The sequence below is a fragment of the Rhinoderma darwinii genome, chromosome 13 (assembly GCF_050947455.1).
Source record: "Rhinoderma darwinii isolate aRhiDar2 chromosome 13, aRhiDar2.hap1, whole genome shotgun sequence".
Classification (NCBI taxonomy): Eukaryota; Metazoa; Chordata; class Amphibia; order Anura; family Rhinodermatidae; genus Rhinoderma; species Rhinoderma darwinii.
Genome location: NC_134699.1, coordinates 20,805,693 through 20,832,352, shown reverse-complemented (window position 1 = coordinate 20,832,352; position 26,660 = coordinate 20,805,693). Strand labels below are relative to the sequence as shown.

At 42.6% G+C, this 26,660-nt stretch overlaps 2 protein-coding genes and 1 long non-coding RNA gene across 5 annotated transcripts in view; 1 reads left to right on the top strand and 2 right to left on the bottom strand.

The window, feature by feature from the left end:
- LOC142665906 (keratin, type I cytoskeletal 47 kDa-like) overlaps nucleotides 1-3,881 on the bottom strand; it is an 11,177-nt gene extending 7,296 nt beyond the window's left edge. The window contains 4 exon segments of the mRNA XM_075845715.1: nucleotides 1-15; nucleotides 701-857; nucleotides 1,673-1,755; nucleotides 3,444-3,881. The exon segment at nucleotides 1-15 is cut by the window's left edge and continues 147 nt beyond it. Of these exon segments, the coding sequence (XP_075701830.1) occupies nucleotides 1-15; nucleotides 701-857; nucleotides 1,673-1,755; nucleotides 3,444-3,881 (693 nt within the window).
- Nucleotides 1-26,138, top strand: part of LOC142665431 (uncharacterized) — a 252,998-nt gene extending 226,860 nt beyond the window's left edge. For 2 of the 3 annotated variants that reach the window (XR_012851503.1, XR_012851500.1), the window contains exons 6-7: nucleotides 20,721-20,911; nucleotides 21,623-22,498. This is a non-coding gene — a long non-coding RNA (uncharacterized LOC142665431). Of the gene's footprint in view, nucleotides 1-20,720; nucleotides 20,912-21,622; nucleotides 22,499-24,585; nucleotides 24,771-25,762 lie in introns of those variants that run through there. The other variant, XR_012851501.1, reaches the window with a different exon arrangement.
- On the bottom strand, nucleotides 19,523-25,801 carry LOC142665430 (keratin, type I cytoskeletal 12-like). Its single transcript, XM_075845129.1, has 8 exons — nucleotides 24,624-25,801; nucleotides 22,446-22,528; nucleotides 21,602-21,758; nucleotides 21,278-21,436; nucleotides 21,036-21,161; nucleotides 20,704-20,921; nucleotides 20,342-20,397; nucleotides 19,523-20,032 (listed from the first exon to the last, which is right to left on the bottom strand). Exons 1-8 carry the CDS (start codon nucleotides 25,011-25,013, stop codon nucleotides 19,932-19,934), a joined length of 1,290 nt encoding a protein of 429 aa, XP_075701244.1. The 5' UTR covers nucleotides 25,014-25,801; the 3' UTR covers nucleotides 19,523-19,931.
- Nucleotides 26,139-26,660: the final 522 nt, after the last annotated feature.

Sequence of the window (26,660 nt, the reverse complement as noted above, 5' to 3'; positions counted from 1 at the left end):
TGCAATGCTCAAATCCTAGAAAACATACACATCCAATTTTTTTAGCATTAAGCCATCCCCAATATTTCCCTTGTGCATTTATCTCAGACCAACTCACTGGCAAAAGTTTCTCATGGACCACAAATAGCCAGATACAAAGTTATGTTAAATGGCAAGGTAACATAATACATAAATGAGGCACACAAAAGTCTGTATTTTGATCTGGAGGACCCGACACGACCATACATTGTACGGACAGTCATTAATTTAAATGAAAAGGATGTAATGCTTAATTTCCCCTCTGGTGGCGCTGCAGGGATATTGAACACTTGCTTCTTGGCTCCTCCACAGATTATAGCTAACCGTTAGAGGACCGTTAGAGGTCTCAGCAGTGTGGGAGCCTTAAAAAAAAAGGGATTGCCTAAAGTGGAACACCCCTTTAAAGGTATTAAAATTATTTATGCAAAACTTTTTGGGATGTTATACCAAGGAAATACTACTTTTGTGATAATTTTTTGGAAATTTCAATTGCTACTTGATATTGCTTCTTTATTATTTCCATTTTATACTGTGGCACAGTTTGATGTATGCTATTGATTTCTATAATATGTTAAATTTTTGGGAATTTGATGGGCTTTAGCTCATAAAATATGATGCAGATATTAGTGTTTGTACATTTATATAAATATTCTGTTAAAGACAACAGCTCCCACCATCTCACCTCCTGATGGTTCTTCTTTAGGTAGGCAAGTTCTTCAGACAGGCTCTCATACTGGATCTCCATGTCTCCTCTGGACATGCTCAACTCATCCAAGACTCTACGGAGACCATTGATGTCACCCTCCACACTCTGGCGAAAACCCAACTCATTTTCAAACCTTATGAGCAAAGAAATGTAATTTCATATTATTGTGAATGTTCTATAATCTTCTTTAGAAAAACGAATGTTCCTCTCCGATATCAAATGATGTAAAGATGTTTAAAGAGGTAGTCCCACCAGTGCTCGGCTATTTCTGTATGCTACATAAACTTTGAATAGAGCGTCAGGCCGCATGCATGACCACTGCTCCATTCAACTCCTCATCACTGTCTGTGGTTGTGCAGTGAGGAGAAAGGGTGGTCTGAGCCCCCCCATTCTAATGATTAGTGGGGGTCCCCATCAATCAGATATTTATCATCCAAGTCTCCTGATGATAACACCTTTCCTGTGTCCATCGTGGGACAATACCTTTAAACTAGTTAATTAAATATTAATCTTTGTGTATGTAGCAAGTAAACTTCAAGAAACAATTTCCTTGTCTCCGAGACGTAGCTATAGCGGTTGCAAAGGTAGTAGTCACACCCTGACCCTGGTGTCTGAGAGGGCCCAAATGCCCCTCCGCCATGAAAGAAGACACCAGTATTACAAATGGCACATGGTGGGTGTAATCTGGATTTTGCATTGAGGCTCAGGAGCGCCTCTGCCTTCTTTATTCTGCTCCATGCTTACTATCATTTTCTCAAATACTATTCCAGCTCTGGCCTTTCCTCCATTTTCAATTCATGTTTAATAACTCAGGTTCCATTGTTGTTTTTTTTTTAGATGTAGAAGTAGATTCTCTACAACTGACCCATAATCCCAACTTTTCCTTTTAAAGTTTAATTAAATAATATATCCCAAATGTTACTGTATTGTAAAGTCAATTGGATCTACTTCATTCTGAAGTCATCAGCAGCCAGTTTGGCATTGTCAATTTGCAGAATAACACGGGAATTTTCAATCGTGGCCATCAAGATCTATAAAAGAAACAAACAATGCTCAGACATTTTTTTAAAGAAATATATTTAAAAAAAAAACAGAAATAGAAGACAAAAAATAATAAACCGGTAGCATGTTTTTATACTTCGTTAATAATAACCTGAGGTGTAACTCTAGGGGTTGAAGAAGCTGAGGTTGCACCCAGGACCTAAAACCTCAATGGGCCCAAAAGTCCCCACTGCCCCATAAGGAGACAAGTACTTTTAAATAGTGTGATATTGACGGGGTATTTTTCATATTTTGTATTGGCGCTCTGGAGCTTCAATTTATGCCTTGGATCAGGGGCGTAACTAGGAAAGACTGGGCCCCATAGCAAACTTTTGACTGGGGCCCCCTCCCCTGGGTGTCACACAACCCCCCCTTGTAGATTGTGCCTTTTTTACAGCCCCCCTGTAGATAACGCAATACAGCCCCACCTGTAGATCACGCCTTACAGCCCCCCTGTACATCACGCCATACAGCCCCCTCTGTAGATAGCGCCATACATCCCCCTGTAGATAACGCCATTCATCCCCCTGTAGATAACGCCATACATCCCCCTCTGTAGATAACGACACACAGCCCCCTGGAGATAACACCATACAGCCCCCCTGTAGATAACGCCATACAGCCCCCTTTGTAGATAACGCCATACAGCCCCCTTTGTAGATAGCACCATACATCCCCCTGTAGATAGCGCCATACAGCCCCCTGTAGCTAACGCCATACAGCCCCCACTGTAGAGAACGCCATATAGCCCCCCTGTAGAGAACGCCATAGAGCCCCCCGGTAGGTAACGCTATACAGCCCCGCCTGTAGGTAACGCTATACAGCCCCCCTGTAGGTAACGCCATAAAGCCCCCCCTGTAGGTAACGCCATACAGCCCCCCTGTAGGTAACGCCATACAGCCCCCCCTGTAGGTAACGCCATGCAGCCCCAACCCCCCAAAAAAATCCGACCTATAAGTGTGTCCTACAAAAGACATGTATCCCCTATCCACAGCATAGGGGATACATGTGTGATCGCTGGCAGTGATAGGGAGAACGGGGGACCGAAATTCCCCCAATGTTCTCCATGACTAACCTCTGACTTACGAAGTCTGCGCAGCTGAATAAAAATGAAAGGAGCGCTGGTCACGCATGCGCACAAGCGTGACCTGCGCTCCATTCATTTCTACGGAGCTGCCGACACAGACCCCGGAAGTCCGAGGTTTGTGATGGAGAACTTCAGGGGACTTTCGGTCCCCAGTTCTCCCTATCAATGCCAGCGATCACACATGTATCCCCTATCCTGTGGATAGGGGATACATGTCTTTTGTTTAATGGCAGAGTGGGGAGATACCTCCCTGCACTGCCGTAGTGTTAAGTGGCGTCGCGCTGTAGCAGCCATAGCGACAGCTAGCGGAGTCTCCGGCCATGGTGGGGGCCCGTGCCGGCGGGCGACACGGGCCCCCTCATGCCGCGGGCCCCATAGCAGCCGCTACGGCTGCTACAGCGGTAGTTACGCCACTGCCTTGGATAGTAATACACCACCAACAGAGACAACTATAACAAAAACAATTAGCAAAATGGGACTTTAAAGAAGGTCAAAAATAGAAAAACATAAATATCCAGGTCAGTCGATTAGTAAATCAATTAAAATACAGTTTATAACGTTTATGTTTTACTAAAAGCAATGGGACTGTACCTTGTTTTTTAAGTCGTTGATGATGTCATAGTACTTGCTGTAGTCTTTAGAAGCTGCACCTGCTCCAGCACTAATTTGTTACTCGTACTATTCTCGGATCTTCAGTTCCAGCTCAGCATTGGCGGTCTCTAGTGCTCTCACTTTTTCCAAGTAGGAAGCCAGACGGTCATTGAGGTTTTGCATGGTCTGCTTCTCACTTCCGCCAAAGGAACCAAAGTTGCTAGATGATCCTCCACCAAAGCCACCAGAAGAAAACCCTCCACCAGATCCAACAGCAGAGCTTAGAGAAAACCCTGCACTGGATCCACCACCATAGCCACCACCGTAGCCTCCACCAAAGCTTCCTCCATAATTTCCCCCACCGATGCCACTTCCAAAACCTCCAGATGAGCCTGAAACTTGATAGGATGATGCAGAGCTTGAGCGATAGGAGGTCATGGTGGATACACTGGTGTTGTTTCTCTGATCTATACACAGATGAAGAGACAATGTGGATGCTGATAAGGGTTTCCACTTCTATATATATATATATATATATATATATATATATATATATATATAGCCTTTAATGGGCGTTCCACATAGAAGAGAAAAAAACAACATCTACAGTGAACACCTGCTTCTAAGCCTACCCAAAATATCCTTCCTCATAACAGTTGTAATCCCTCGAGGAAATTGTTCAATGCTATGTGTCTGTAAAACTGGGTGGGGGAAATTCTTTTTTTTTCTTTGAAAATATTTCCCCCATCTCCATGCCCTTGGCTTCTATTTATGTGTTTTCTTGAGGCAACATTGATGACACTCAGTAATGGTTTCTTTACAATGCCGTCTTTCAGACAGTTCACATTTTCTTTTTAAAGCCTGTTATTTTCATTTTTTAATTCTTTACTTCGAACAAAGAATTTGTAAGAAAGCAGTTATAGAAAATAATTACATTTTCACATAACACCTTTACACTATTATCTCATTATTATAATCTGACCCTATAAACTGTGAACACTATTTTTTTCCCCTGTCTATAAACAATTTTCGGAGACATATATAAAAAAAATTCATTGGTGGCCTGGGACTACGATTGATTACTGGATTGCATTAATCCAACTTACCATTTGGGCACTACGGCAGTAGTCAAGGGCCCATGATCAGAGGGGACCCAGAGCCCATCAGTCAGTTACAGTGCTCTTTAAAGGTTGTCTCAGCAGAGAAAAACCTTGCAGAATGCAGCCATTACTGGGATCAGTTGATCACCGTGGATCTGTCTTCCAGCACTCTTTGCAAATAGCTGATTTTGCTGGGGGAAGCCTTGCCTGCCTTCGCCTTGACAGTTTACGACTGTTCTCTGCCTGCCTTGACCACTTGCTTGCCTGACAATGTACTTTGCCCGCTGTCTTGGTCCCGAGTTCCAGCATATCCTGTCCTGGCTTGTCACTGTTGCTAATTGCAACTACTCCTGGAATAGCGACCTCAGAATTCTTCGCAGTGAAGCAATAGGTCATATGGCAAAAGGGATGTCTTGTTGAAGTAGCCCCTTCAATATTTTATTTTGGCTTTTCCTGAAGATTTTTTGTTCTTTTATGCTCTAGTCTTCTTTGTTGGATGGTGGTGTGGTATTCTCAACCCATGTAGAAAACTTGACCGATATTGAGTTGCTGGAAGGTGCCTGGCTAGGGGTTGATCAGGAAAGTCATCTTCCATTCTCTCTACATCCATCAGCAGTTGTAATCATTCCCATTGCAGGAATAGATCACAACAGGCAGGAAATCACACTACAATTTGCATAACTGACCTTCAAAGTATTATTGTGATTTTCATTTTATTAGATCGTAAGGTATGGACATGGCCGTTTCACCGTTTGAGTGAGTATTAAGTCTCTCTGTTGCGATGAAGATATGTCGCATCCTCTAATGAAGTGTTCCTCAATGTTTCTAAGCCAGGAACCCCCAAAATTAATAAAGGATACTAAAACTACTCCCAAGGCTAGGATCACACACGGTTCTGAATATTAAAATCATAGCATACTCAGAGTGTGTGTACCCCTGTAGACATAACATGCAGTGGTGGCGGAAGCTGGTACAAACAAATTGCGTAATAGAAGCTTCAAGCTATACGTCTGTAATGTGTTTTTTTGGTGTAAGGAATGCTGGTGGACTAATTTCAAAAGCTAAGACATGTCAATTAAAATTATTGTCTGTGTTATGTGTTTATGACCTTCAGACGTTGACATCTGTTTCTTTGTACCTAGACATTCAGGTTTGGGAAAAATATGCCCAGTTTGCAGAGCAATCATTAATGAACTTAATGAACTTGAAATCAGGTATTGGTGCATGGATTATTAGACAAATGTGCAAAGGATTTTCATCTCTATAGTCTACTGGGAGCAAATCATAGAGGGCCCGTGAACAAGAAGGCTCCACTGAAAGTTGGCTTCTCTCTTCTGTATGGGCTCTTTAAACCTTCACAAGACTCTTCTTCTAAACATGCTCTTCTAACTTAGTTGGGACCTGCTTGAAGAAGACAGGAGTAAAATTGTCTACCTCAAGCATGTTCCTACATATCTAAGATAAGGGAGCATGTTTAGAAGAAGAGCATTGTGAATGTTTGAAGAGCCCATGGAAAAAGGAGCAGTGGATGGAAAGGAAGTGGGTATTTCTAGGATTGTGGTATCATGGACTGCCAAGGAGAGGGACCCCTGAGTTCTTCTTGCTCTTTATATAATTTACCTATGTTTCACCCATATAGAGTCTACAAAGAAGATCTCACATATATGGACCATCTGGATCTCCTAGTGATAACCCTTAACTTTGATTGTGTCATTTCCACATTCACCTCAGAATATGGACATAGATGTGACATACAACAAAGTTAACACCATTGTTCTTTTACATTTAAATCTATTAAAAACATAAATTATTCTTCATTAATCAACAACAAGGTGGATTTTTGGAAAGCAGCTTGCATTCCGGGCCCTAGGACACAGTTAGCATGGTGCTTGTATGTTCATGTGCATTTTCAGCAGGTTCTCTACTTACTTTTTCAAGTCCAAAAATAAATTGCCATGTATAAAAGGATTAGTGTCTGTATAACTTAGTGGAGACCCCTGGGCAACATATTTTGTGGCGGCCCCAATATTTCAGCATTAATTATAAAATAACTTCAAAGTTAATAAAATGTTTTTTATTACAAATTTTTAGTTGTTTTAACTGTTTTTAGGGAGGCCTCCTCAAGTCATAGATGGTAGGGTCCCATTTGCTCACCCTATAATTTAGCCCTAAAAAATAGACAGAGAAAAAAATTAGAGACCGAGCTTCAAAAAGGCTTGTTAAAGGGTTACTCCAAGTAGACAACCCCTGACCCTACTGGGGCATGTGTGCATCATACATTGGGGTACTCCACTTGGGAGAATGTGAGTTCACAGAGATCCACAGAATTACATTTAAAAACGTTTTAAAGACAGACATACCAAAAAGACAAAGTTAGGCAGCAATCCCTTGACACATAAAATGATATTTCTGCACCTTATACAGTCTATATAAACTAACAGTAGGATTTATGAGTCCTCTTGGTATGTAATTATGGGGTGTTATATGAAAGTGTACTAACTGAGTTGTTGAAATATTTGGCTGCATTACATACTGCCTCAGGTAAGGGTAGATTTTTTTACAAGGGTTCCCTCTTACAATAAAACCATCTGGAATAAGCAAAATACCTAACTGGTGACGCTCAAAGGGTGACGCTTTTGAGTTGGTGATCTGTTGCTAAGTGGTCACTATTGGGGCATGTTAAAGCAGTAGGGGGCAGTACAATCTGAATGTTCAGGTGTGTGAAGGTGAATTTGTTCAGTCTTGATCACATATGCACTTGTAACTATTCATTCAAATTCAAGTGACTTCTTCTTATATGTGTGGTACCTTATAATACTGTGATTAATATGGGATAGGCCACCAACACCTGCCTTAAGGGGTTTTCCCATGAGGGACATTCATGACATATCCACCGGAGATGTCTATGTCATAAATGTCACATAGATTCGAGTCCCATATCTGGGACCCGCACCTATTTTTAGAACGGGGTCCCCTAAACCCAGTTCTAGCTTTTTGTACTCACACTAACTCCCGGACACTTCCTGATTACATGATCGGGACATGGTTAGAAATTACGGAAACAGCATAACTCACTGAGCTACGCTGTTTTCGTAACTCCCGACAAGGAATCAGCAAGTGGCTGGTGTCACGATCTAGGGGTATGTGCACCTGCTAGACCATTCCGCCTTAGCGGAAAGGCAGCTGACCAACGCACAGTCTACGCACAAAGTCTATGGTAGGAGTGTAGCACACGGGTACCTGGTATAGTCCGGAGGGCGACAAGGGCTCTGGCACAGATGGGGCTGGAGGTGGTGGGTTATGACAGACGTGGCGGATGGTATCCGGGATGACAGGCGAAACCGACATGGAGTATTCCAGCAGGCGAGGCAAGGTATGGCTTAGGTAATATACAGGCTCGGAACAAGGCACAGCATGGGATACAGGATATAGGAGGCAGGACAAGGGAACACTGTGAGCAGGAAAACTCTAAGGGACCATTTGCAATACAGACATGGGAAAACTACAACAATGCTCAGGCACGGAGTGGAAGGGCGGAGCCCTTCTAATAGTCCAGGATGGACAGGGGTTGATTATGGAACTTTAAACACGTGCGCGTGCTGGCCCTTTAAGCCCGGGGCACAACTTACCAGTGAGGGAAGGACCAGCCGGCTGCGAATGCCGGTGTCTCCTAGGAGGGAGACGCTGGCAGGAAGACAACAAACTGTGGTCACGGGTGGGACCCGCATCTATCTGACATTTATGACATATCCTCTTTAATGCTTTGACTCCTAGACAAAATAAGGAACTAGGATGTTATACAAAAATTTTCTCTAATCTCATGGTATCTCACAGGTGATAAAAGTTTTAGATAAAATATGTGTATTATACCATAGATGTGCTTACTATGAAGAGAGAGACCCTAACTCAAGGTGACTTCATCTCCTTTCTATAAAAGAAATAGTTTTTTTGCGTTACTCTATAGGAGGTTGTGAGACAAACAAAAGTTAATTTTTTTCAAATGTGGGCATCTCTCTCTAATCATTTTGGCATAACTCGAACCTGTAAGGAAGGACACAACTGGTGCTACAGTCTTAGCAAATACTAGAAGAGGTGCCTCTCAGTGTTTCCTGCCACCCTCACCTTCTAAAAGTATGAGAAGAGGAGATGAGCAAGTGATGTACCCTTTAGTTCCATATACTTGTATATACAGCCCCCATCTCCCTTTTTTCTTTGGACGCCACTGACTAAGCATGTCGTGACCAAGAAAGCAGGCACAAAGTAGGAACCAGTGCTCAACACAGTTTTCTATATGACTTCTCAATGTCCACAATAGATTAAATTTCTTTGATGACCCCGATTCCTGCAAATCTGGCACACCACCACCAGGACCAACCGCAATTGTAATCTGTACCCCCTTGATGGCCCTGACTTTAATATATTTTGACACTGTAAGGGAGAAATAAAAGTTTTGGGCCAACAGTCCCCAAAAGCCATGAGACTCCTTCTGCGATTCAGTAAGTTCAACCCATTAGCCAAAGCCAAGATTGAGCAATCGTTTCGATATCCAGTCTACATGAGGATATAGTTTGTATTTGCATAGCTCCTATCAGCGGTATGTGCTGCAAATATGAATGTGGAAAGTTGATCTTTTTTTAGATACAGTTGAAAGGCTGGAGAGAGAAGATATTGATATTTTAGATGCAGTCGAAATGTTGAGAGTCAGATTCTTTTCATCTTCTCATTTTTCAATGTATAGCCCTGGGCTCCTAATACTATAAAACCATTAGTCTGTTAAGTTGACATGCAACATTGTGATAATGATATGTATAGACTGACATAGCAAATAGGTAAGTGCATTGATGTCCCGAGGGCTCTAATATAAAGGCAATTCATCAACTTCTATGTTGTTATAGAATTTATCAGTTGATTTTTATTTTTTAATTTACACATACATTTTCTTCAAGAAAGAATTTCAGGAAAGTTATATAATGTGTTGTTTTATATTTGGTGTACAATCCCACAGACTAATGCAATGTAAAGTAATTTTCATCCTCGCCACTGTTGGCAGCAAATACCTTCCATTGGTACCAATGGAATAAGAAAGTCAATGCAATGTCCTTGAAAGGGAATATAGCTATTGGGATGCAATGAGAGGTGAGGCAGAGTCCTATAATGGAATTAATATAGTCAAATGATTCCCGACGACTTTATATGCCCTTTGATCAAATTTTCCTGTTTTACATAAGAAAAGTAGGATAAGGGATCCGGCTTTGGAATTCCCTTGATCCAATCACCAAATCAGATTCCGGATCTGCTTCACTCCATCCATCTCTATTTATTGACCCTTTATATACCCTTTTAAATGTTCCCTCCGCAGCCAATTTTCGTTTTTTCCTCCCCGCCTTCCAAAATCCCTAACTTTTTTTTTTCCATATGAGGGCTTGTTTTTTGCAGGTGGAGTAGTAGTTTTTCATGGCACCATTTAATGTGCCGTATAATGTACTGGGAAACTGAAAACAAATTCTTTGTGGAGTGAAATGGGCAAGAAACTGTGATGCAGTCATTGTTTTTTTGGGTTTCGTTTTTACAGTGATGTGTCGGCTGTAACATCCAGCCGACACCCGTTCAATATGGAAAGCGCTCAGCACGTGAGCCCTCCCCAGACTTCCCTTTGACGGCTGTCACTTAGATGTACGTGACATTGCATTAAGGGGTTAAACTTTAATAGTTTTCAAGTCTTATGGTGGAGAGATTTTACATGCCCATACTTAGGCAACACTGGAAAAACGACCTTTGCAAAAAAAAAACATTTCCAGAGTTGGCACTTCCATCTTAGAATGGTATTCCATAAAATTATGATCAGTAATGGTCTTTCCTACGGGACCCCCCCCCCATCATAACAACGAAGTAGCCGAGGTCCCTTTTGATTTTTCTAGTATATCGTGCTGTGGATCGACTGGAGCATCACTGTGGAGGAAAAACATTTGAAGGTGTTGAGCACTTAACAAGTACCAAGGCCATTTCATTTTGGGGATCGGTGGGGCTCCTGGCAGTTGAACCCCCACTAATCAGGATGTGTTGGCATATCTTAGCAGTACAACATATTAAAAAAAAACTATAAATGTATAAGGACTAATAGGATTATAAAGCCAAACCAGTATTTTGTTCCGCTGGCAGCTTCAGTGGAGGTTGTCCTATGTCGGACCTTATTGTCTCAGAGTCAGACCCTAGGCCCACAGGTGTAAAGGATCTGCCAGGCACAGCTTCGGGGTTAACGCCCATAGATTATCAGTCTGCACCTGCTTCTATGTCTGTGAGACTGACTCCATCTTCCACCACTCAGGGTGGCAGGCTTAGGAGTGGGAGAACCTATCACAGCCTGGCCAGACGGAGCTAGCTCCCGCCCTCTGTCTATTTATACCTGCCTTTCCTGTTCCTCCTTTGCTTGTGATTCTTCTCGTGTGGTTTCCTGGCCCTGCTGCAGCTTCTTGTACCATTGTCCTTGCTTCATATTGACCCCGGCTTGCTGACTACTCTCCTGCTCTGCGTTGGGTACCTCGTACACTCCTGGTTTGACTCGGCTTGTTTACTACTCTTCTGCTCTGCGTTTGGCACCTCGTACTCTCCTGGTTTGACTCGGCTTGTTCACTTCTCTTGTTGCTCACGGTGTTGCCGTGGGCAACTGCCCCTTTCTCCCCTAGCTCTGTGTACCCTTGTCTGTTTGTCTGTCGTGCACTTATTGAGCGTAGGGACCGTCGCCCAGTTGTACCCCGTCGCCTAGGGCGGGTAGTTGCAAGTAGGCAGGGACTGAGTGGTGGGTAGATTAGGGCTCACTTGTCTGTCTCCCCACCCCCGTCATTACAACAGGAGAATATTCTGGTGCACTGGTGAACCTTGGAGTTTCCAGCTTAAGAAATATAGTATATATTAATGTTAGCAATGTACATAATACTGTACAAATAATTACACATGCTATACATGTGTATGCAAATAAAGACCGAATAATAATAGGAACTCCCCAAAAAATTTGTCTCAGTTCCGTGGGACTCATTTACAGCTATTTGTATATTTATGTATATTATGTTTTATGATTTTTTTTTTTTACGAACTAATACATGAAACCTCCTTGAATTATTGTATGTGGTCTTGTAGTGATGTGCCTTAGTCTACACTACATTTTTTACTTAACACTTTTGTCGCTGGTCATATTTTATTTTTATTGAAACATCCACTGAAATGAATGGATTGCTTCCTGATGCATGTGGGCTATCATATGGCCATTCCTATTTTAGTGTAGGACCCCCATTTGTGTACTAATCCATACAGATACTAACATACATGATGAAAGTATAGACAAGTCTTTGTCTGCATGACTAAATACAGTTTTCCTAAGCCTCCAAAATGGCTGACAATGGTTGCAACTTTCTTTTCCTAGTTACTGTAGGAAGCACAGCTCTGGAGAACAAACTATTGCTTTGACAAGGATCCTATTTTGCACAGGGTCATACTGGCCCACCAGAGTCCTAAAGGATCCACCAGTGGGTCCAGACTCTAATATAATAGGTACTGATATAATAATGGGACCCTAACAGAACAGGTACAGCTGAATACAACCCCATTTGGAGGGGATTTTGGAGCCAATCACTTGCCACTAGGTTTTGTTCTTATGACATTCTTTACACATAACCTATTGGATGTTATTGATGTGTACAGTGCTGACAACAAAGATTACGATGCAATTAAAAGTGGATATATTCTTTATAGATGGAGGGTGGGTTCCCATTACGTTAAGGTATGAAAAGTTATGCAAAATATACCATTACACCAAGTGTCACATGGGAGTTGTGATCTTTTCTTTACATTTAGATCCTATCAGATGTTCATGAAGAACCCAATAAATTGACCTATTGCCCTATTAGACCCTACTCTGTCTTTGAACCAAGAAGCACAATATGCAAATATCTTCTAGACTATAATACCCATTGTTAAATGAAGTTCTTAAATTATAATCCTGAGCGTTCCTATGAACAAACCCCCATAGCTTGTGTGATGAGCGATGTGCCTTTCATCATGATCGCTGATTATACTGATCACTGATTGTCTACGCTTATGTATCATTTATTCATCACCTTTTGCATATGGTTCACACAGTAAAATAACCATAAATAGTGGTAATACTAGGTGTTACACCCTCAGTGTCCTATTATCTTCTACTTTACACCAGAATCAATTCCTTTTCGTCACTCATCCCTGTATGAGTGTGTTCTGAGTCACTGTTGATTAACTCTTTCATTGCCTCAATCCTGTACCAGGAGGTAACCTACAAAAGGGTGTTCACCTTTGGTGAGTACTGCCTCATATATTTGGTAATGACATAAATATCAATTCTGTAATATAAATTTTTTCCTTCAATCTCATCCTGTATGAGTTGGATCGTACGTAAAATAAAACAGGTAGCTGGAAATTCAAGTTCATTGCACCTTCTACAGGCACAGGTTGTTTTATGTTGTTTTATAATGCATGCCCTGGCATCTGAGGGGACCTAATGACATCGCTGCCACATAAGAAAACACCAGTATTATAAATAACGCTTGGTAGGTCGGGGCCATGTTACAGATTTTGCATTGGGGCCCCAAGAGCTACACGTTACACCTCTGTCCCTCCTCTATGTTTATAATGATCCTTCTTGTTCTGAGATTTAGGTAATGACTACATTAGTGAACTGGTCCAAACACATTTTCCATATACTTTCGCAAAGCTGATGGTTGGCTTTGTCTTATACCGGAGCTCTACATCAGACACGTCAACTCTCCTGGTTTCATCGGGAGTCACCTTATTTTTAGCCTCCCTCACCCGGTCACCTGGTGATTTATCATTTCACCCGGCTACCAGGAAGGCTAAAAATAGGGTGCAGACGCAGCCCCAAACAAAAGAAAATCACCCATTTTCTATTGGATTTATCCAATAGATAGCAACCTGCAAACTTATCCTCCTTCCTCCCAGCTCTTGTTCCACTCCGGGCACCTCTGCACTTGGTTCTGATGCCACACAGTGGTAGGACATAGTGTTCTGTAGTGCAAACAATGTTTTGACGCTGGATGGGGTCAGTTCCGTTTGGAGCTGAACAAGAGAAGGGAGCAAGCAGGGGCGTAACTAGGAAAGACTGGGCCCCATAGCAAACTTTTGACTGGGGCCCCCCCTCCCCGGGTGTCACACAACCCCCCCCCTTGTAGATAGTGCCTTTTTTACAAACCCCCCCTTTTGATAACGCCATACAGCCCCCCTGTAGATAACACCATACAGCCCCCTTTGTAGATATCTACAGAGGGGGCTGTATGGCGCTATCTACAGAGGGGGCTATATGGCGTTATCTACGGGGGGCTGTATGGCGTTACCTACGGGGGGGGGGCTGTATGGCGTTATCTACGGGGGGACTGTATGGTGTTCCCTACAGGGGGGGTGTATGGCGTTCCCTACAGGGGGACTGTATGGCGTTCCCTACAGGGGGGACTGTATGGCGTTCCCTACAGGGGGAGACTGTATGGCGTTCTCTACAGGGGGGACTGTATGGCGTTCCCTACAGGGGGGGACTGTATGGCGTTCCCTACAGGGGGGACTGTATGGCGTTCCCTACAGGGGGGGACTGTATGGCATTCCCTACAGGGGGGGCTGTATGGCGTTCCCTACTGGGGGGGGCTGTATGGCACTATCTACAGGGGGGGGCTGTATGGCTCTATCTACAGGGGGGCTGTATGGCGTTATCTACTGGGGACTGTATGGCGCTATCTACAGGGGGGACTGTATGGCGTTACCTACAGGGAGTCTGTATGGCGTTCCCTACAGGGGGGGTCTGTAGGGAACGCCATACAGCCCCCCTGTAGGGAACGCCATACAGCCCCCCGTGTAGGGAACGCCATACAGCCCCCCCCTGTAGGGAACGCCATACAGCGTCCCCACCTGTAGGGAACGCCATACAGCGCCCCCCCTGTAGGGAATGCCATACAGCGTCCCCCCCTGTAGGGAACGCCATACAGCGTCCCCCCCTGTAGGGAACCCCATACAGCGTCCCCCCCCTGTAGGGAACGCCATACAGCATCCCCCCCTGTAGGGAACGCCATACAGCTCCCCCTGTAGGGAATGCCATACAGCCCCCCCTGTAGGGAACGCCATACAGCCCCCCCTGTAGGGAACGCCATACAGCGTCCCCCCTCCCAAAAAAATGCGACCTACAGTGTGTCCTAATAAAAGATATGTATCCCCTATCCACAGGACAGGGGATACATGTGTGATCGTTGGCAGCGATAAGGAGAACGGGGGACTGAAAGTCCCCCAAGTTCTCCATGACTAACCTCTGACTTCCGGCGTCTGCGCAGCTCAATAGAAATGAAAGGAGCGCTGGTCACGCATGCGCACAAGCGGGACCGGCACTCCATTCATTTCTCCGGAGCTGCCGACACAGACCCCGGAAGTCCGAGGTTTGTGATAGAGAACTTCAGGGGACTTTCAGTCCCCCGTTCTCCTTATCGCTGCCAGCGATCACACATGTATCCCCTGTCCTGTGGATAGGGGATACATGTCTTGTTTAATGGCAGAGCGGGGAGATACCTCCCTGTTCTGCCGTAGTGTTCAGTGGCGTCGCGCTGTAGCAGCCATAGCGGCTGCTAGCGGAGCCTCCGGCCATGGTGAGGGCCCGTGCCGGCGGGTGACACGGGCCCCCTCATGCCGCGGGCCCAGTAGCAGCCGCTATTGCTGCTACAGCGGTAGTTACGCCACAGGGAGCAAGGATGGTGAATATATAGTCCAGTCTGGGGCTCTGTATATTTTGGGTCAGAATATATTTAGGGAGTCTGGCCTGGGGTCTGAAAATATTTAGGGAGTCTGGTCTTGAGTCTGAACATATTAAGGGGGTCTGGCCTGGGTTCTGATATTAATATAGGGGTTTAATTCGGGCTCTAACATTAATACAGGGGGTCTGAATATATTTAGCTACACATTCGAAAAGGCCAATCCTATTATTACTGCTACCCACTGCTCGAGCATCACCCTGTAAAGGGCTCTCCAGAACATCTCTGCATCACTATGGCATCACCATAATACTGGGCTATGAGGTTCAACACACCATGGTCACCCGCATTAGCTCCAAAGTCTGCTCCAAATGAGTGTGCGCTCTGCTGGACCTTTGGGGTTCCTTATTGTGTCACAGCCTGGGCCCACCAGGAGATCCTTTGGTACTTTGGAGTGATATGGGACCCTGAGTGAACCGAGAGTGATCTGGGACCCTGGAAAATGAGTTAAGGCCACTGTCTCCATGAAGATGCCATGTCGTAATTCCAAAGTACAGGTTCAAATAATGGTATACATTACTAATACTATTTCAACATTATAGAAGTGTCACATATAGATGTGTCATAGTTTAAGAAAGTTCCAGGCCTTGCAAACCTGTTGTCTTCCTGTCCTGCATTTATAGTGAGCTCATCCTCTAATATAATTTACCTGTGTAAGCATGTCTGTTCAAGTAGCTCTCAAGACAATATACAACGTCATCCTGAGCACTTGAAATATGACAACGGATTCAGGTTTTCACAATGCAAATAATAGTAAAATAGGAATTCAAATTAACGTTTAGCATCTAGTAATTTTGACCTCAAGAGCCCTTTGCATATTTCCATTATAAGGATAGATAAATAAACAGATCATATTATATTGCAAAATTGATAAATAGAGAAATAAATATATAGATACAGAGGCGTAACCTGAAGCTCCTGGGCCACGAATGCAAAATCTGTAACAGGACCCCCCACCATGTGCCATATATAATACTTGTGTCTTCTTATGTGGCAGAGAGGTCGCTGGGCCCCCTCAGACACCAGGATTCGGGTTTGACTTCTACTCCTGCACCCCCTATAGCTATGATTCTGGAAAGAAAGATAGACTTAGGCCCCATGCACACAAACTTATTTTTTTCCTCCCGTAAATACTGGTGTAAATACGGGTCCATTGTCACACGTATTCGACCCGTACTCCACCAGTATTTACGGACCCATGCCTGTAAGTACGGGTCCGGTGTCACCAGTATTCCACCCGTATTTACGGACCCGTTTTCTCTGCACTAATCGGCAGCCCCTTCTCTCTATCAGGATAGAGAGTAGAGGCAGCCCATTCGGGCAGAGTTTCCGCAGCGTTTGAAAGTAAAAAAAAGTTCATACGTACCCCAGCTGTTGTCTTGGTGACGCGTCCCTCTTTTGACATCCAGTCCGACCTCCCCGGATGGCGCGGCAGTCCATGTGACCGTTGCAGCCTGTGATTGGCCTGGGATTGGCTGCAGCGGTCACATGGGATAAAACGTCATCCCGGTAGGCCGGACTGGAGGAAGAAGAAGAGTTCTGGGTAAGTTAACTTCTAATACTATTAACTCCAGCCGTAGTCACTGTTCCGGGTGCTGAAAGAGTTACTGCCGATCAGTTAACTCTTTCAGCACCCTGGACAGTGACTATGCCCTGACGTCGCCTAGCAACACCCCCGTAATTACGGGTGTACACACGTAGCCACCCGTAATTACGGGAGCCCCATAGACTTCTATGGGCCTGCCCGTGCCGTAATATCGGCCTGAAATAGGACATGTTCCATATTTTTCAACGGCCCAGGCACCTTCCCGTAAGCAAACGGGAAGGTACCCGTGGCCAATAGAAGTCTATGGGCCTGTAATTACGGGCCGTAATTAGGGGCCGTAATTGCGGGCGTTTTTACGTTTGTGTGCATGAGGCCTTAGAGGATAAGTACGCACATTCCGTTAACCAAACGTTACTCTAAAGTTAGAAACATTCACTACAGTAATGTCTACTGACCAACATACGAGTCCAGTCCTTTTTCCGTCAGTCTTCTGCTAAGTGCGACCATTGTGAAGAATAGTTCTTGTCATGTTGGGTAAGTGGACCCACTGGGCCATACCGCCTTGTCGGTATGGCAGCTGGCCAACAGGACGCAGGTCACAGTCTATAGTTCGTATAGTGTACCTGTGGCAGCTCGGACAGTAGTGAGACAGGCTCGGCTGGGACTAGGCAGCAGTAAGACGTCAGGCGTTGTGTAGCAGGACAGGCATTGTATATAGCACAGCACGACTTCAGAACGTCACTTAACCAGGATAGCACGGGATACAGGATACAGGTACAGGAACGGGGAACACTGGGAACTGGGAAACACTAGGAGACCATTTGCTTAGACAAACTTTGGGTATGACAACAACGCTCAGAGATGGGAGGAATGGGCCGAGCCCTTCTTATAGTGCAGGGTACTCATGGGCTAATTTTGACATTAATTTAAAGTGCGCGCACTGGCCCTTTAAGAGCGGGCACGAGCGTGCACGCGCACCCTATGGTGACCTGGCCGAGGTAAGCGGAAGTGAGTTCTGGTGTCTCCTGAGGAGGAGACTGGGGCCAGCGCTCGCAGACCCATGGCTGCGGCCATCAGGAGGTGAGTGAGCCTGACGGCCCGCGGCCATGGACATGACAGTTCTTGTCCAAAAAATTCAGATTTGTATGTCTATATGTGTATTCTTAACATTATTTGTAAGAGTTTAGTCTGACAAGGGACTAGAGAACCTCAGGTCAGAAGATGACATCAATGGAGGTTCAAAAGCTGGGCTCCTCATTAATACCCTATAAAACTTTGGACTTTTTTTTCCTCTGATTTAGAGATTTTGATAATGGGTATTGGCTGTAAAAGAAAACCCATTGATTTCAAGTTGTCAACTAAGAGTGAATTGGACCCGAAGTGTTCTTGCTGTTTATTGAGTGCAAGGACCACTTTAATTAGGGCATTGTCGGTCCTATCCCAGCTTAACGTTTTCTATTCATTTCACTTGCTAATGTATTTATCAGAAAATGGAAAAAAAATTAATAGTAGCAACAAAACCATAGAAATTGGTTGTAGCACTAAAGTAAAGTATAAAAGATAGCCATTGGCCAAAGGTTATTTGACTGGCAGTTATCAGGCACAATCCTACCATTAACGTTTTTTTCTACACTTATATAGAGGGGAAATAATTAAGGATCAGCCAACAAAAAAAAAGAAACAAAAAATCGCTGATGCTTTCCCCACAGCTGGCAAGATTAGTCAGCGACCATGTAAGTAGATCCTAATATATATAGTTTGATCTTGTTAGATGCAGTAAATGTGCTCACACATTGAAGGCAACCTGGACCTCAGTCCATTCTCTTCATTTTCTAGTCCTCAAAGTTAAAACTGTTGATTCTTTTATGAAAACCATAAATATAATATGTTTAAAAATTTTTGGACCCACAGTTGGATTGTTAAACAACCGCCTTGTAAAATGAACAATTAGGAAATGTTGAAAAAAGTGAAACATATTGGGAATTGTGACCCCCTTTGGTAACCAGAAGGGAGAGACGCATCAAGTGAAGCTCTGGTGGGTTTTGAACCCTGGAACTCTTGTGACTCAGGCAGCAGCTCTTCTCATTGAGCTACCAGTGATGCTGGACAGCTCCTCTGCTGAATCTTTGTCCAGGTTCTCTTGTTTCCTGCAGCTTGAGATTTCTTGCCTTGATTACCTGATTGCTCACACCCATTTGGCTTCCTATATAAGCCTGGCCCTTGCACTTCCTCCTTGCCAGACTAGGTTTCTTACCTCTAGTGTTGTTCATTGCTGCCTTGCGCTACAAACTGTTGCTACTTATCGGTGTACCACACCTGAACTATTACTTGACTATTCTTGCTTTTATCCCCCTTCTTTCTGATTGTTTCAACCCCTGGACTCTGAATCTGCTTCCACAGCTTGAAAGGATCTGTGCTCTGTAAGGATCCTTGCATCTATTAACATCAGTAAGCACCTTGTAAGGCTTTACTTTCTCTGTCGTGGTGCTACAAGGAAAACAATAAAGTTATATTATGGGACCATCAGTCCTGAAACAGAATACCCCTTTAACATGATGAGACTTTACTAGGTGAAAAACTTCACACATAGGTTTATATAATGCTTTATTAAGTCAAATGATCACAGGCACAAGTAGTCTTACAACTCATCTTCCACAAAGTAAAATGAAAGGGGTGGTATGAGATTAGAAAGACATGGTTGCATAGGGCTAAGCTGCAATACAAGACATATCCCATGGACAAGAGTGGCGTGGTTTTTGGAAGAACCATGTTTTTCTAATAATTGTTCTAACCCCTTTAATTCTTCCATTGATAATGCCATTCCAAGCATTTCTATTTTCATTACAGTAGAATAGCTTATACTGTGTAAGGTCATAGATAAGCATTTGGTATTTTCCAACATATATGCACTGTAACTACAATGTATGCTTAACTTCATTCAGTGCAATAAGTGCAATTATCTGATATTTTTCTCGCTTTTAGAAGGTTGTGTCTGTGTTATCATCCAACTGTCCTATTAATCCATCTTCTCTTCAATTTCTTTCACTTGAGTGGAAACCACTCTCCCGTCAACGACCTCTTCAACTATTGTTTTCACCTTCCTCGTTTTGGTTGGATCTAAAATATTTGAGAGGAACAATTATTAGTGTAATATATGGAATTTCATATAGTAATTAAAAAACAGAATAGACAAAATGGAATACTTGTAATTCTTAATATAATAAAACATCATCTCTAAGATTTTCTTAATTGTTGCCACCCGAAAGCAAAAGGGAACCAACAACCAGGGTTCGCATGGGTCCCTTTCTCCAAGGGCCTCATGGAAGCCGCGTGGTCTACTGTTTTGGTACCTACACCCTTGAAGGCCGGTTTTTCTATTTGACAGTTTTGATACATGAGGCCCATGCAGTAAAATGATAAACAAACCTTTTTTGGAGTCAACTGATGATGCTTGTGACTTGGTCTGCTGTACAGGGATGGACCTGTGAATGTAAAAATTTGCATGTTCGTTATAGCACCGATATCCAGTACAGTGAATCCTCCTAAAAAACATCTCTTTGAGAAGACCAACCTTAATTTAGAGCAGATTGTTTTGTAATGGATTTTTAATTCTCTTATATCCTATGTATATTGGCTTTTTCTTTGAGAGGATCAGCCCTCCAGAAGACCATTTTGTTTTGTTGTCTCAAATAGGCTTCACGGTAATTCTAAAATTTTATCCATTTTACGACTGCCCCTTCCTCTATTCATCATATAGTATCTGTTCATGGTTCACACATTGTTCTTACCCGATTTCTCCTTCCAGCAGGCGTCTGTAGGTCTCAATCTCCATCTCTAGCCTGGTCTTGATGTCCATAAGTCGTAGATACTCTCCTTGCTGTCTTTCCATATCAGATCTGACATGTTGCAATTGTTCTTCTACGCTGCTGATCTGGACCTGGAGTTGGTTAAGCTGAACGCAATACCGACCCTCTGTCTCTGCCAATGTTCCTTCAAGTGAGTTTTTCTAGGATAGATGAGATTGTAGAATGGAAATGAAAGATATTTTTGTACGGAATATATTGTTTTTGGAGGGTGTTAACAACTGCAATTGGTAAAACTTCTTCTATATTAAACTTACCATGGAGATCTGAGCCTGTAGTTCGATTTCAAGATTTTGTAGTGTGCGCTTAAGATCTGAGATCTCCGTCCGGCTTGTATGGACTTCTTGTACTCCAATGGAGATTTCCTTTTTTAGCTGACTGCTCTGTAATACCAGAACGAAGTTAGACAGTTTTGTTAAGAAATACAATTTCGAAAGATGAAATAAAGATGAGTAAGTTGAACATTTCAATGATATATTCTATATAAAATGATCTCTACCTTCTTAAGAAACCACTCTTCAGCTTCACTGCGGTTCTTCTCAGCAAGAACTTCATACTCTGCTCTCATGTCATTCAGAAGTTTAGTTAGATCCACACCTGGAGCAGCGTCCATCTCAACATTCACTTGTCCAGTGCTATGTTTAAAGGAACTCATCTCCTATTTAGATGAAACACAAGTTCATCAATCACAATTTTGTATGTTGTATAGATAATACATCCATTGTATAGGAAGTGAGTCTTACTTTTTTTCTTTATTAATGTGCCAAATGTTTTATTAATTTCTTTATTAATGTGCCAAATGTTTCATTATTTATTTTTTTACCTCTTGGTGGTTCTTCTTGAGGAATGCAAGCTCTTCCGTCAAGGACTCAAGTTGCAGCTCAAGATCAGATCTTGAGAGGGTCAATTCATCCAACACACGTCGAAGACCATTGATATCAGTATCCACACTCTGACGAAGAGCCAGCTCATTCTCATACCTGAAACATTGATAAACAAAGTATAACTATATGTTAATAAAAATTAAAATCACAACTTGAAATTCTTGACTCTACAATGGGTTGTAATGACAATGACAGCAAAGAGATTACCTTTAAATCGTGACTAAAGTTGGTGAAGGCCCCTGAGCAAAAAGGTGAGTGCCCCTATCCCACCTTTGGAACGCGAACCTACTGACTTCTTATAGCAGCCACATAAAGAAGGGGTGGCAGGGCGTGCGCGTGCCTCTCTCCACTGAATTTTATGGGAGTTATGGAGTTGGTCAAGTCATTGACTCTCTTAGACTTCAAAGACAAAGCTACGGACATGCGTATCCACCTCTTTTGGCTGGATGGGAGTACCAAACAGCCATCAGAGAATACCAGTTTTCCTGAGAGGTCCTATAGGTGATCAGTGTATACCCATATTAATAGTGACTGCCAAGGGCATAACTAGAAAATGATAGATAGAGAGAACTGGTCTGGGCTGGGAGGATGGGTCCCTAGGATACCAAAGTGGTTTGTGCCCTCTCTATAATCTAGCCAAGGGTCCCATAAAAACATCTATATATAACATATTGGTTATTCGTCCATGTATTACTCAAATTTTCCCACTATCCTAAGCCTCTGCAATATATATTACTATATAATTATATAATTTCTAAGAGTCGGTAATACAACATAACTCACTTCATTCTGAAGTCATCAGCTGCCAGCCTGGCGTTGTCGATCTGAAGAACAACCCTGGCATTGTCTGTGCTTGCAATGATGATCTGTTAGACAAAAAGGATTTGTTGTGTGGTTAACATTGTGTCTATACACCATGAAACAACTTAACTGTTTTTGTTCAGACTCCTTGATGTTAATATTACACACAGACAACTAATATACTGGCAGATAAGATGTCTTTGGAGGATATCTTTTTTTATGTGTCTAGGTTTTGTGCCTAATTTTGTTACCTCGTATAATAATTTTCAATTTTCTCTGTGGGTAGTCAGTGCAGTCTATATATTTACCCATTATACTCTTTACATAGCACTTTCCTTGTTGAGCTCTATAATACCGCAGTGTTTGTACTAGAGTCTTAATTCTAGATGTTTTTAAATGTATGTCATATATTTTTTGTAATAAAGTTTCTATATTCTTATATACTCTGACTATGAGCTCTATTATTTCAGTATGGTTCTAATAGTTATGGAGCAGTCTATATGGTAAAATATGGGGGGAAGTTGGTGTTCTAAACTTCACCTAGCCTATAATGATAATGCGTTTGGAGTCTATCTATTTGTACTCGTATAATAATATGCTAATGCTTATCCAGATCCAAATTCGAGTACCATCGTGAAACGATCTACAGTATGTGGCAGGTACGGAGAAATGCCAAGACAAAAGAAACTCTGAGGATTTTAGATACAGCTGAACTTTGATTAATGGTAATATGCATAATTTACTACTTCATATGATTTGAAGGTCATTTAATAGCACATTTTGGAGTGTGGAGAATATCATTGTCCTAGGAAACCACCACTTTAACCGTGAGAACATAGAAACTCCAAACAGATGTTGTCCTTCGTCGGAATAGAACCCAGGACCCTAATCGAAATAAGTTTCTAAAGTTCTAAAATATGGATGACCTACACGTTATTCTATGGTTTTATTATGCATATGTAAAAGGGCACTGGGATCATTTAAAGAAATGTATACAATAGAAAGCAACGGAATTGTCCATGACACCGGAAAAATCTGAAATAATTCAGGTTGTAGCTACGAGGGCTACCAACTTTTCCCGGCTAAGATCTCCATAAGTGCCCTCATCATGTCTCGCTGGATCATCTTGCATGCAAGGTCTATAAGTGTGAAATATTTGTATTATATAAAGCATGAAAAGGAACAACCTTGGTATAAGAAGATGTTTGTACTCGTCGCTCTTTGTCGAAAGTCTATGTTTTAGATGGCTGTCTCTGTCATTGTCTTCTAACTTAGTCTCTTTTATTCTATTGCCCAAACTTGTATTGTTTGCTTTTTACGGGATCTTTTTTTTTTTTATTAGTCATCAGTGTAAGCCGAACATGATGGAAAAACTTCATTGTGAGAAAATATCTCATTCATAGAGAGCCCCAGGGCACCAGCTCCATGTAGACAGTGGAAATACATCCATCTTCAAGGCATTGTGTTTCAGAACAGAAGCACAATGTAATTGCTTCCTTATTGCTACAGCATCATTTTATTATTTCCACATTTGCAATAATTTTAACTGCTTATTGTAAGTTATTTTTAATGGTTCATGCAAGACAATGTTGTCGGCTTCACGTGTCTATATTTAGTTGAAGGGGTATTCCTAACATAGCATCTCTTAACAATCAAATAGGTAACAAGGTCAAATAAGTTGGGGGTCTCCAAGAATTGGGATAACCACCAATATCATGATCGGGCAGGTCCAAATACTGAGGGGGAGCACTCATTGATTTCAATGGGGAGGTGGCCAATTATGAGCTCCATTTCTGGGACCTGTTTGTATGCTGAGGGCATTGGGGGTTGCCCAAGTTTTTGAAGACCCTTCCTAATTTGATCTTTTGATGTGTCTGACTGAGACATCAGATGACACTATTGTTGAATTATTGGTTGATATATATGATAGGTTTCTATAATAGGTGTCCACCGGATCTGGCAGCTGCACTTAATTCAGATAATATATGACAATGTCTATAGATAATAGAAAAGAGTTTAAACATTCTTTGAATATGAAATTGACTCTTCTATGCTATAAAGAATATTACATTATATTATTTATAATTACTCTCTAACATCATGGATGTTTTGTCCCCTATAGGACATGTTTGCACTCTATAATGCATTCTAGTAACTTGCCTTGCTCTTGAGATCTTCGATGACCTGGAAGTATTTGGAATAATCTCGGAATTGGGTGTTGTTGGTGGCTTGATGCTGCTCATACCATTCCCGAATTCTCTTCTCCAGCTCAGAATTAGCCAACTCCAAAGCTCTCACTTTATCCAGGTACGAAGCCAGGCGATCATTCAGGTTTATCATGGTCTGTTTCTCCCCACCAAGCAGAAGACCATCACTCCCACCAAAGCCAGAACTGGAGTAGCTGATCTTGGCATTTTGAGAGGACAATCCCCCACCATAACCAGCTCCGGACAAGGATGAACTACTGAATCCTCCATAGCTGCTGCCCCGACTATTGTTTTGTAGTTTTTGGCTGGATGTTTTCATCTGATAACTGTTGGAGTAGGACATTTTGTAGTGTTGAGGAACACCAGTGATGTTGATGTAGAAACAGGAGGACTCAGTACCACGGCAGTATCACCTTGATGTAAGGAGGATGCAAGAAGCTGTGTTCTCAACTTTCCCGTGTCACCTTTATATGTGAGTGTGGGTGGGTCCCTGAGTGTTCATTGTGCACATTCCTCCTTTCCCATCTAAGCATTTTTTGTACGGTCTGTCTACCTGCCGAGCGTGTTGTGCCCACCTGTTGAGAAACAACAGATGTAACTATCATCAGTTTCTGAAACATGCCTGGAGCATTTCTAGTCTATTATAATAGAACAGAGGTGGGGTGAGATCTAAATTTTATGATAATACTTTTCCTGTTATGACTATCTTACTAATGTCCTTGTGTTTTGCAACTACTTTTTAAGGCTTAGGGCAGTGGTCTCCAACCTGTGGCTCACCAGGTGTTGCGAAACTATAACTCACAGCATGTTAAATGCTAGGAGTTGTATTTTCGCAACATCCAGAGAGCCACAGGTTGGAGACTGTCAGCATTACAGACATGACATCATCCTATACAACCAGCACTAAAGATATAGGACATCTCTAGGTTTCCTTGACATCCTCTGGTTTTTACCTGCCTGCTTGGAGTATCTTCATTGTATGTTACAAAAATAATTCAGGATGGACCTAAAGGTTTTCCACTTATGACTGAGATGTTGTATAGTATTATTTTGGAATTATGTCACCCACTAAATGTTTTTTATCTATTCCAGGTACTGGTCATCTAAGGTTAGTTTGATGATATAGATCAAAGGACAGATGACAGATGAAACGGCAGTGAGGTGTCAGGTTCCTCTCGGTGGCTTGGATCTATCTGCTTGGTACTTGTATGTTCTTATTATCTATAGATGTAGCAGAGCTGAGTTGGACAGAAAACAATCTATTTTCACTTTTCCTATCTGTAGATTTTACAAAGGACTACAGGTTAATCTACATTATCACACTGCTACATCTACACGGCTAAGGTTTGAGTTGTCCATCCAGGAGGCCTGTGGTGTGAGATACAGAGAAGAAGCCCTGTCCAACACAGGAGCATCTGTGGCTAGTACTTTGGGGGGGGGGGGGGACCTCTGAGGCCGAAATGTGGGCATTGGAGGCAGGCACTCTGAGAGGCAGTGTATGGAGACAACTATGGCTGGTACTCTGGGTGGCATCTGCCGCTGGTACTCAGGGTGTAGTTGTGACAGGAAGTCTGAGGGGCATCTTTGTGGCAGGCACTTAGGGAGGCATCTGTTTGAGATGGGTAAGTCTCTTGGGCATCTCTATTCCAGCAGTGTAGAGGTTGGCACTGGTTAAATACAGAATAGTAATGATGTAATATTGTATAGCACATTTGTATAAGAGCTAAGAAACTGAGCTGCAATGAATACATTATTTACCTGTGGTGTCCTGTTACGTTGTGCGTTACTAAGTATAGTCACATCCCGCCAGCAAGATCCGGATTCATGGTGAGATAATAATCTACATCTGCTCTTAATGCTTTTTTTCCTACTATAATCAGTTTGTATCAATTAAAGGATGTGTCTGCAAGAAAAACAACTAGTTCCTGCTTTGTTCCGATCAATCTTGAAGGATCCTTGAAAATTGTGGAATAGTCACCACTATTATTAC